The sequence below is a fragment of the Cucumis sativus genome, chromosome 3, assembly GCF_000004075.3.
Source record: "Cucumis sativus cultivar 9930 chromosome 3, Cucumber_9930_V3, whole genome shotgun sequence".
NCBI classification, from domain to species: domain Eukaryota; kingdom Viridiplantae; phylum Streptophyta; class Magnoliopsida; order Cucurbitales; family Cucurbitaceae; genus Cucumis; species Cucumis sativus.
In genome coordinates, this window is record NC_026657.2 from 14,671,840 (window position 1) to 14,685,012 (window position 13,173).

At 30.0% G+C, this 13,173-nt stretch overlaps 1 protein-coding gene across 1 annotated transcript; it reads right to left on the reverse strand.

Moving 5' to 3' along the window:
• Positions 1-1,955: 1,955 nt before the first annotated feature.
• Positions 1,956-3,044, reverse strand: LOC101219752 (nigrin b). Its single transcript, XM_004151461.3, has one exon. The coding sequence runs from the start codon at positions 2,978-2,980 to the stop codon at positions 2,096-2,098; it is 885 nt and encodes a 294-aa protein (XP_004151509.2). The 5' UTR covers positions 2,981-3,044; the 3' UTR covers positions 1,956-2,095.
• Positions 3,045-13,173: the final 10,129 nt, after the last annotated feature.

Genomic DNA, 13,173 nt, shown 5'->3' on the forward strand with positions numbered 1-13,173 from the left:
TGATATTTGGTTAGTGACAAGACTTGTTGTAATTTCGTTATTCACGACAATACCTTGTTGTATTTAATTTTTTCAAAAATGTTAGTATTAGTCTAGGATATAAGAAGCCTAAAGTTTTACTTGACTATGCATGCTAACTTAATTTAATAATAAATGTTTACGTTTCAATCCAAAATTGGTGCAGCTTCTTATTTGCGTGACTAGACAAATTTGGCTGCAACTCATGTTAATCTCACCAAATTCAATAAGTCTAACTTATTCCTATATATTTTTGTCTGATTCTTTTATTGTTTTCCATTACCTGAATTATCAATTTCTAGCTTTTAATTATTGTCATTAAGAGCTTTCTAACAGCTATGGTCTACAAACTTTTTTTTCGTTTACTTGTAAATTGATTTGCATGCAAAATCTTCTTAGGTGATATTTGGTAAGTTGAGTAATTTGGGAGAATTGGATTAGTTTTTGTTACTCTTATGAGTTTTTATTGATATTAGTTTAAATAACTTCAAAGTTATACTTTTGTTGATTTTCGTTTTGTTTATGATTTGAGTAATTGTACTACCTCCACAATTGTTTAATTAATTTCATTTTCTATGTTGTTTTGGTTGTTTTTCTTCTATTGGGGATTCTAGTCGTTGTTTCCCCTAAATTCAGAGGTACATTCAACATCATAATGAAGTTGAGCTTTCTGCCTTGAGAATGGGTATTGTTTCGTTTCTTGTAGTTTCTTTTAACGCTTATGGATATATATATCTGCTGAATTTTTTGTTTTCTTGGCTCAAATCCTTCTATGTAATATTACAACAATCACTACTGTTGTCACAATTGCAGAGATTCTTAAGAATAATGGGCTAGCTACGTAAAAGACAATAATCCATAATTTTTAATGTTAATCTCTCTTCAGGTTGAAAGAGCATGATATCTTCCTTAAGGTTGAAAGGTTTCATTCCCAGTCTTATCAAACTTAGGAATAATATCTTTGATTCATATGGACTGAAATTATTTCTCTTAATTTTTTTGATGCACATATAATAAATTTTAATTTTGAAGAAGAAAATGCCTAACTTTATTTTCTTTTGTCACGTGTTTATGTATTTTCTTCTCCATGTTTAATGGCTTTACATTGTTCTTGGAGATTACAGAAGCTCCTAAACTACATAAAACATAAATATAATAATCTATTTATCATCATAATTGAGAACAATATGTACATCAAAAGCCTATAAACATTGTAGGACTGTGATGAAGTTTTCAAATGGAAGGAAAGTTGCAGTTTGGGGTTATATATATTTGACATTTTATTTCATTATAAGATACCTTCGTTTTGACATTTGATCTTCTTATTAATTCTTTGAGTTGGTAAATAGTAACTCATGTGTGGGATGTGATGATGTGAGTGTGGGTTGTAGTTCCATAATCATCTGTCATCGGCTATCGTCGCCCATCAATCTCACCTGCCGTTTCACTTATTGAGCAGGTAACAAGTTTATATTTACTTTTTCTTTCAAATAATAAAAAAACAAACAAAAATATCAAGGTGGGTGACATTTTAAGCACCACGTAAGAAATAAATTTATTAGGTTAATTGATAGCATTAGTTTTCATAGTCTCCTCTCATTTTCTATTATAGTAAACTGCATAACATATCTTCAATTTTCTTGTGTTTTCTTTCTTATTGGACAAAATTATAATATATTAATTTTATTTCATGCACTTCATCTCATTCATAAATGGTTCTTTCGAGTAAACATCCAAACAATTATAAATGAGACATTCGGTCACTTCATTGATTTTTTTTTCTCAAAATAAACATATTTAGATGAAGCAATTGAGCTTTTGATTTTATAGTGCGGAGTATATTTATTTATTGAAAGCATCAAAGTTTTATACTTTTACGGTTTTATATCTTTACTCATAATTTAGTATGGAACGAAATATGTTTGATTAAAACAGAATTAACCACATAAATCCACACTTATTTTATTTATTGGTGTTCATAGATTAAGCATTAGAAAGAGAGTTAAGAAGTAGAAAGGCATTTGCATGCATGAGTTTGTGTGGATTCACATCTCCCTTAGCTTATTTATATGATCCATTAGTTCATAGTCCATCGTTGGCTAGCACTTCCGTCAGGGTGGTTCGTAACGATTACTAATGGAGAAGCGGAGTCAAGTACATTAAGCACATCCAAGACCATGTTAGTGTTGGGATGGTCAATAGTACTGTCTTTAGCATTAAGACTCCAACGTTGTTGTGGTTTGTCTTCACATTTAGACACAACCACAGAGCGATCGTAATTTTGTTCAGAAGTCAAGCAATAGTTTCTATTCACATGTTGTCGAATGGTTCCATCTGCATACAATGCCCATCTTTGGTACTTAGTGTATGTATTACATCCATTCAGTCCCACATTACTTGAATCGTCTGTAGATTGCAAACACAAGTTGTTAAGCCATTCGATGTTTGCAACCATTGGGTTTAAACTTTCTGTGACTTCCCAGCTTTGTGATGGTGTATATTTGATACTTTGCAATGTCACATAGTCTGAATCTCCTGTTAGAACCATTCTTGACTCGGCGAGGGCTATAGTTCCATCATTCTTGTGGATCCATTGCTTGTTAGAATCTGACACTTTACCACACTCACTTACTACTGCTTTATTTATGACCCCATAAAAAACGTCAGCAGCCAAGCAAAATCTGTCATTCATGGGTCGAATTGTGCCATCTCCGACAACCGTCCATAATTGAGTTTGTTTCTTCTCGTCACATGGTAATAATCGAGTTGGAAAATTAATACCTGCAGGTTTGTAAGACCTTAGAAGCACCATCTCTAAACACAATCCATCACGACCCACAAGATGTGTGGCTCCAGGGACGCCTCCATATCCAACTCCATATCCATAGTTGGGGGGCACTGCGATGACAAGTTGGGTGGTGAGTGAGAAGGCTACAATGATGCTCAACACGATTTCTTTCATCCTTTGATTACTTTAATTCGACTATATATATTTGTTTGACAAAGTTGGGCTAGAATGAAGGGGTATATATACACACAAAATACAACGAAAGGCTAGCCAGTGGACAATCATGAATGTAACAGGCATTATTATTCTAATTAAAAAGGATCACAAACAAAATATTGTAGTGGGGAATGATGAATCACAAATCCATAATTGTTCTTCCAATGGATGGGGTTGTTTATGAGGACGAGTATACGCATAAACTCTCCGTATTGGTTTGAACTTTTTGTTACATTTTGTAGCGGTAATTATGATGAAATTCATAGTTTATCCGAGGGAAAGGAAATTTATTTTAAACAATGGTTAAAAATATTTATAAATATACCAAAATATCATAATTTATTAGCTATAAATTATTGTAAATAGACGTATCAAAAACATAAATGGTAGCATACTACAATCTATCACTATAAGATCTATTGTTATATTTATAAATATTTTAGTTCATTTTGCTCTAATTATTATTCAATGTAGACTACGTTTCTAAATCATTATTTTTCTTGTTATATATATTGATCATACAAGTAAATACAAGTAAATATTTTTAATTTGCATTTTATTTCACCACTTTTGTACCTTACTTAGAAGAAAGATTTTCCTACCGTATATGCATGCTTTTCGGATAATATCTCTTATGAAAGATTTATGGATCAGTATAACGTGATGATAAATTTTGGATGAAAACAATGGAACAGAAAAGAAAACCACAAAGTACAAAATTGATTAGATTTTCTGAAAACACATGAATCAAAATATAAAAAAGTGGAATAAATAATGTTACAACAACGGATGGTGAGACATAATATATATTGACATTTATAAATAATAGAGATAACAGAAGTTAAGAAAATAGTATATAATTTGAGTCAAAAGTGACAACATGACATAGGACCAAAAAGAATCTAATGATAGGTATTAGTTTGCATGGACTTGGCCTAAACTAACATGTTTGATCTCATAAACATACAAAATGTCTACAAGAACATGCCTCACCCATCTCCCAATCCAAGGGATTATCTTAAGCCTATAATATGGTGAAAGGTCAATCCTTGCAAGTTAATGGCGTTCCTAATGGAAGGGTTGTAGCTCAATTATATCCATAAATATACGTCATGATTACCCAAAAGAAAAAAGCAATTCAGTCATAATACTTAAACTTCTCAGCTCTTACTACACATATATTTTCTAACTTAAGCATTGGAGTACCTATGTGCATATTTTCTCATTTTACCCATCGTGTTCTTTATTGAAAATTACAAATTTAGTACCGTCGTAGCCATATGAATTTCAAACCCATTTGTTCTTTTTTCAAATTTTGATATGAACAATAAAATATCAACTCACTGTGAAAATATACTTTGAATGGATTCAAACTAAATAAAAAAAGCAAAGCTGTAAACTTAATTTTCCGTCGTCATATATTTAATTCTCTCCTTTTTTTCTAAAAAGAAAATATATATTTTTGGTTTGAGATTTGGTTTTGGTTTGGATCAGTTTTCAAACCCAGACCTCAACTTTGTATATATGGAAAGCTAAATAAATTTGTGAAAGTTATTAGAATGAAGGCCATTTTTGGTTTTACTTTGTAAAAATATATTTTTAAAATTAAAATAATTTTCATTCAAAAATTTTGGATAAAAATTTAAAATAAAAACATTGATGTATTTTGATATATGTTTCTTTTATGTAAAGAGTTAGTAGTCCGAAGTTAATGGATGATAATAGTGAATGTATCAGAAGTTGGTCGCGACAATGGTTGAAGTTGGTGGTCAACCAAGTGTTATGGTAGCCACAACAATATAGTTAAAGTGACGTAGATTAGTTCTTTTTAGGATACTTTGATATTTTTAAAAGAACTATTATAAGTAGCAAAAAAAAATTGAAACTATTTATAAAATATAACAAAAAAAAAAAGAGATGATGAGCTAAATAGAATTGAATAATTTTGCTATAGTTTGTAAATAGTTTCAATTTCTTTAGTTTATTGGAAAGTATCCCTTTAGAAAATTATAAAATTAGGAAAAAATTAATCGGTGAAATTAAATACGTTAAACTGAGGTTGAGAGGAGATGAAAGAGAAGGAGAAGAAGAAAAATAAGAATCAGAGAAAACGAATGAAAAGAAGAAGAAAAGAAAAAGGAGAAAGAGGATGATGTCAAAGATGAGATGCAAGAGGGGAGGGAGATCAAGAAGCAGATGGAAGAGGAGGAATCATAATGTCAACCCAATCTAACTTTAGAATTTTGAACAACCCAAGTTCTTCAATGGAACAATAAAATTAGTACTTATCTCCAGTGATTAGAACTTCAACAATACAGTTCTGCTCTTATTCTCTTGTTTTATTTAGAAGCTTCAACAATCCCAAAGTTTGTCTCGTTGTTCTTAACACATAAATCCAACAAACAAGTTAGGTTTTCCCATAATCTCAATTTTCAAAACTAAAGAAAGAAGAAAACAAAAGGTTAACAATTATTATATACAGGTATACGGATTATTGCAATGCAAAATGTTGACAGAAACAATCTTCGTATCAGACTTCACCATTTACAGCCACTTGCATATAGTCCTAGAGCAATTTGAGACATGCCTATACACATGTTCTGCCTCCTCCTCCTTCATGTTCTTCTTCAACTTCCTCCTTCTCATCTTTGTGTTCCTCTTCCTCCTCTCGCCATCTTCTTCTACATCCCCTTCATCATCATTATCTTTCTCCTCCCCCTCCCCTTCATGTTAGAGTTGTGACTGTTTTTTCGGACTTCTTTTGACCAGAGGCTGCTATGAGCTGTTTATACCATAGAGTCTAAGTAAAGAGTTAATTTTAAATCATAACAAACAAAACCAAATGCTAAATTTTGAGCAAATACAATCAATTTGATTTTGACCCATTTAAAATGAATTCACCTAAAATTTATATAAATATATGTATGTATACATATGCGCATATATGTGTATATACATGTAGACATTGAGTTTTCAATACTTTTAATCAACAAGGGTTTTTATTTTTATTCAACTCAAAATCCAATTTAATCGTTTTAATTTTTGGATTGAATATTCTGCATAGCTAGGGTTAACTCTTTTCAATTTTTCTAATTTATATTTAAACATAAATAAACTCAATCGTTTTTTTTTTAAATATAACAAACCAACAAAATATTTACATTATATAAAACCATTTTAAAAACGAAAAAAAAGTCCACTCACCTACAATGGAAAATGCAAAAAAATGTCTCAATGAACAAGCTAATAATTGGTCTCTCGCGTGTGTAATATTTTTTGTTCACGATCTTATACTAATATTGTTTAGATTTGACTATACGATCGTTTAGATTTGTTTTTTTTTTTTTTTTTTTTTTGTAAACAATCGCATGTAAAATACAAAAAGAAAGAAATATTTGTTTTCTCATTAATTTTTTTTTTATAATAGTTCATATATTTAAAAAATAATAATTAAATTCTTAGTTAAATTTTGAAGGCTGTTTCTTTTTTTAAAAAGTAAAATCTTTCATTTAATTATAAAAATATAAAAGTATAGAAGTAGTGTAAAATAAAAAATCAAATAGATTACTTATGGGTTTATAATGAATGAAGATAAAATTATTCCTTAATAAGGTTGCATCAATGTCATCACTTACACTTTATAAATAAACTTCAATTGTTTAGAAGAGAGTGGAATATTGCCTTAGAGTTCCAATAGGCAAGTGGAAATTAAAGCTTTTATGTGAGTTCGTTGTCATCCATCTATGTCTATTAAGTTTTGATTATATGTTCAATAAATATTATTTCAAAGGAAAAAAAAAGGGTTTAAAAGTCATTTATAAATATAACAAAAAAAAATTTATTGATAAACAATAATAAGAAATATTAGAAAAATTGACGGAAGTTTATCGGTTTATTAGTGTTTATCATCTCTAGAATCGACCCATTTGTTATATTTTTAAATACTTTAATTTATTTTTTTATATTTGAAAAAAATTATTTTAAATGACAAAACCTTTGAAAATATTTATAAATATAACAAAATATTACAACTTATTTTATTATCAAAATATAATATTATTTATGTCTATCGAATGTAGATAGATATAAATAGTAGTTTATCTTAATCTATCAGAATTCATGTGATATTTTGCTATATTTAGTAAATATTTTGGTTCTTTTTGTTCTATCTGAGAACAACGAATTAAAACTATGATTATTTTTCAATTAATTAAAAAAGGGAATTGTCATGAATAACACAAGAATGAAACTATTAGAAAATATAGTAAAAAATTTAATTGGGTATAAAGAGTTTATTTTGTAAATAGTTTGATATTTTGTTATTTTAAAAAACACCTTAAATTGCAAAGGACTAAACTTGAACCAACCTAAAAATACCACAAAGTAATATATTGTAATAACCTAATATGTAAAATAGAGAGACATTTTCAAATATAGCACGATGAATCGAAATGTTTGCAAAATTTATTAATAATAGACACTGATAAACATTGATAGACTTCTATTGTATCTATCATTGATAAAATATGAAATTTCACTATATTTTATAAATATTTTAATTAGTTTTACTAATTACAATAATTTTTCTAAAATAAAAATAATTTAGAGGTATTATAAAAAAAAAATATATAACAATCTGGTAAATTACACTATATAAAAAAATTTGAAAGCGAAAAATGCCCACAACTCCAAATCAGTCAACATGTGATTAATAGGTCACATGCACACATGAGTAATCTTCTTCTAAACAATTATGTACTATAGTCTACATGAATGATCTACTATCATTTTGGTCATAATACACGATTATGTAGTTCTTTTTAATGATAGAAAAAATGTTTCAAACTTAAACGATTGTGTTGATAAATGTATAGTTATTTTTTATTATGGTAAACAATTGTATAATATAATGTAAATGATTACTAAAAAGTTCAAATCAAACGAAGTTGACCATGTCAAACAATTGTGTTAGATATGGTAAGCGATCGTTTAGATCATACCAACACGATCGTGTAGTTCATTTTAAACGATGATAATTTTTTTTAAATTTAAACGATCGTGTTGGCCATGATAAATGACCGTGTTGATTATAATGGTAAACGATCATTTTGATCATGTCAAAACAATATTTAAACAATCTTGATATTTTCAATTATGAGGAACATGAAGTAGCTTAATAAAATCTTACCGAAAATGACGAAGATGAAATAGGAGATTTAAATAGAAGAATAAATTGTTTTAAAATAGGGAAAGAAAATATGGAAGATAAAGATGAATAAATCGTTCGTAATATTCAAGGATAAATCTGAAAATTGTGAAAATATTTTACCGACTTCATGGACTTTTATTTTTTGTTCCACGAGCTATAAATATTTTTGGGTTTTGTTATATTTATGTAAATTATCCCAATAATTTAAACAGCGTTCATAATATTTGATAATTAAATAACTAATCTATATTTATACATTTTTTTTAGTAACTATAGTCTCACACTAAACCTTCCCCTTGCAATATCCTACTCTCCCTCTAGATAATTTGAAATATAATCTTTGGCTAGATATTAGCAATATAATTAAATAACTAATCTATGTTTATAGATTTTTTTAATAAAACCATAATCTAATCTCACACAAAGCATTCCACTTGCATATATATGAATTTTTGTATGTATTACGTACTCCCTTCTAGATGATTTGAAATTTATACGACGTATAAATGACGATTATTGCAACTTAAACTAAGATTAGCCTCATCGACTCCCTGTAATTAATTAAGATTACGTTTTCAACATTTATATTTTAAACTTGTCTGTGTCTAATAGATTTTTTGAACGTTATTTAAACTAATTCGAATTTTGTATTAAATTTATTTCATGAAACTTTTAAACAAAGTGTACTAGATAAGTTACATGCATTAAATAAAATTTTAAACTAATTTGATACATTTTAGAAACTAATTGACAACAACATGTATATATATCTTTAAAATTAATGTCATAATCACTAAAAAAATATGTCTAATAGTTTTATAAATTTTGAAATATATGAATTTGATTAAAGAAATATCTATTACCCAAACCTTTAAAATTAAAAACTTATTCCACTTGCACACATATTGGAACTCTATATCATATTCCACTCCCATCCAAACGTACATTTGGAACTTTATTTGAATAAAGATGACATTGATTCAACTTTGGTAGACAATAATTTCATCCCCATTAACGTAAATATGTTTACCCACTTGCAAAAAGTAAACTATTTAATATGAACTCAAGAGAAAAAAACAATTTAAGTTGTTTGTTATATACTAATCATTACTAAAATAATATGATGTAAAATTAAAACTAGTAAAATAGTTCATCTATTAAAACCATTCTATTCGTTATAATTTTTTTTTTGTTTGGTGATAGTGTTAAAAGGATAGGAATCTATCTACTATATAGTATATTATAAATATTTGAAAAATAATAAAAAGTTGTTCTATTTATTGTTTGTAAAATTATTTGTTCCAAAGTTTATATAACTACAAAAAAATGTTATCACCACTTTTTGTGACTCTTTTTTAGTCATGTAATCCACCATTAAGGTAAGTGTGTATAGATGACTCGTGAGAAAAGTTTTATAGTTGGTTTGTTTCAAGACTTTGAAATTCAATCAACAATAATCATTTATTGACATTAATTACCTATGATCATGATACCATTTTCTATGACAATTTGTTATTGTCAACAATGGCTCGAAAGTTGATCTTTATGTCAATTAAACATTTACCTTGACGAAAATTTGTCATAGAAGGTTGTTTGCCATTTTTTTAAAAAAATTGGATCATTTAACATTTTTGACCTAATTTTTGGGCGATTTGTACAATTTTCTCAAGAGTTTCTATTTTTGTTCTTTTTGCAATATGCGGGTAGAGCAACTAAATCATTAAACTCATGAACAATAGTATAATCAAGTTTTATGTTAACAAAGCTATGGTTATTCTTTATGCAAGGGTTCTTATTTATATGAAGAAATAGTTTATATAATTAAGGGACTCTTGCAGATATGAAAAAATTAGTTTGATAAATTAGGTGTCCAACCTTATTCATATACTATTAACCGTTCGGATTATATACTCAAACTTGATCCATATTTATGTCTTTACATAATGTTCAAGTCTACACTAGACAACCTCGGAACCTTAGTTTATTGAATTCCATATTATAACATTCAATTTTTACTAATAAATTCTCAATAACAACATTATTGAATAGAATATAATTTTAACTACGAACTAAGAGTTTTATGACATCAATTCCAACAAGTCCTTGATCGCATTCTAAATTATGTGTTGACGACACGCAATGGAAGTTAGCGATTAGAAGTGTTGCGATGCAATTGTGTAAGGCCTTCTAGATATGCGATAAGAAAGAACTATGCGTTAAGATGAGAGGCATTGTGTGCTTCCTTCACCACGAAGTAGTTGACATCCTCCTAATGTAAGATGAGAGGCGATGTGTGCTTCCTTCACCACGAAGTAGTTGACGTTATGATTTGACCTGACTACCCACCTCGTTCAGGATAAGGAAGTGAAAGTAGCCATGCGACATCTTGATATTGGATGAATCTCACTGTCGAGCCGAAGTAATCATTCTAACATAGAAAACTTCATTGAAAAATCCTAAATAAGAGAAGTCCAGCAAGCTTAAGAACTAATTTTACCTTGTGTTTACCTAAGAAAAGTTTAAAGAATTTGAAAAGTATTTTGGAGGCTACCACGAGTTTCAAATTCGACAAGGATTTTGGAAAAGAGCTTAAACAAGAAGGTTACCCAATTGTGGGTGGTTTTTCCTTAAAATTTTATGAAATAAATGAATTTTCACTGTGTTTACGCCACAGGCCCAGGATTTGGAATTTGGATTATCGACATTTCTCTACATCTCTTGTGACCTGACAACATCATCCTTACTTGTCTTAAAAGTTTATTAGAGTGAAAGTTCTCCTCAAAAACCAACACGAGCTTTTTCAGCATGTTTTGTCCTCACTTATATGCTTCCTAGGAAAATTCCCAAAAGGTCACCAAACATAGAATTGCTCCAATCTAAACACACTTAACTTTGGAGTTCCTATGATCGAGTCACCGAAAAGGAAGGTGCACCTTGTTGGTATAGTTAGTAATTTTTAATTCTTTAACTTATTTTCATGTGCTAAGGATCCCTCTCATTCAGATGTGATACCGGTTCACATGTCCCTTCCAAAACTTGGGAAACTAGAGAATTCTTGAGTTTAATAATTATTATTATGTTTCTTAAATTCTTAAAATAGAGTTGGCTTGCAAATAAATCTGAATTGGATTGTTGTTGCGAAATGATTTTTGTACCCTAGGCGATGAGATACCTTACACTTAATTTGTGTTATGTTGTGGGATGCCCTATTTTTGTTGTGTGATGTGGGATAAGATCCCCCATACTTGCTTTATGATCTAGTATAAGATGTCATTTGCTTGCTTTGTGATCTGGCGTTGGAAGACGCATTATGCGTAATGGAATTTATACAAATTGCTCTATACGTTGAGATTACTTTGTACAGTCACAACTAGATGATGAGAGTGTGTTGACACTTATGTTGAGGAGGGTACAAAAGATGAAATTTGGTATATGAGGTGATTTTGCGTTATGTTATATAAAATGCGTTATGCGGAATTACTCCTTTTATGTGATAAGAATTATGATGAAATGATTTTGAGGAAATGGTTTCTTTGAGATTTATAAACACTTACCAATGAGATTTGAATGTGTAAATTGTGAGGCCCTAATCCAAGAGGAAGTCCTATTGAAGAGGAACTCCTTAAGATAGGCTATTTTTGACCAAGTATAGAAAGAGGCATTCTGCGACGAAGGGTTCGATTGGAGAAAAGGTAACGCGAAGAGAAGTCTTTGGGTCTAAGAGCCATCATGTGATGTAGGTAATGAGTGGAGGTTGCCGATGAAGAAGAAGCTAGCGTTTAACACTAAGATCTAGGCGATTAGGGTAGCAATGCGGGGAGAAGTGATAACGCCAAGAAATATCCATTATTATAGCCATTTTATTAGAATAATGAGGTCAAAATGTATAAGAAGATGATCAGAACGCTTAACTTGTGTTGTAAACACATAAGTATTTAGAAATATAACTTACATAAGCACCATGCTTGTTTTACGCGTTTATTATGTTTAAATGCATGATAAGTGGACAAGAAGGAGCAAATCACAAATGACACCTTGTACATAGGTCACGCGATGAAAACTCACCTACCGACTAACACCTCCAGGGAAGGAACCATGTGGTCACGCGAGGAAAGCCCACTAGAAGACAATGATTGTAGTACGTAGAAGTTCTTGTTTCATGTCCGTTGTTGAAGCAGTTGTTTAAGGAGATTTCAGTAAGCTGAAAGATGCCTTATGCACTGCAAGCATGGCTTTCAATAGGAAAGTCTAGTCCTTATTTTCTTTTAAGTGGAATAAGATGAGAGGCAATATGAATAGTCCTTTGGTTCCTAATACTCCTAATAGAGGGGTCCATATGCACAAAGCGAAACATATTTATCTAAGAAAAGAAGAAAGGAGTGTAAGGATTCATACTATTTAAGGCCTTTGGAATCATGACTCTCACAATATTCTTTGGGCCTCCGTAGCTTAATATGAGACTTTTCATCAACTCAATCAAGACACTTGAGTCACTTGGGAGTAAGTAAAGCCATATACTTAACAACATCTCCGTCTAAATTGTGGAATCAAAAGACAAACTCATAACTTCAAAGACAAGGTCTGCAGATCCATGTGTATTCCAAAATGTTCAGGTCTTCTTCAGTTCTCATACCAGAACTTCAAAAGACCAAAGGGCGGAACTTGGAGACTTTTAGAGCGTTGCTTGCCGCTGATAGAAAATAGGGGGAGAGGATAAAAGTAAGCCCTCATGAAGAACTAGATATTGTAAGGAGCAAAGATATATGGATAAGGCGCAAAGAATATTGCGACTTTTCAATGGTTCATAGTCAAGAGGGTCAAAGTAAACCCACGGAGCGAGAAGAATTGGGTATTATAAGGAGAAATGAAATATGCGAGGTCCAGATGACTTGTTTATCCATTTTAAAAGGACCAACTCTGCAGAAAGTTGACCCCTTCCCCC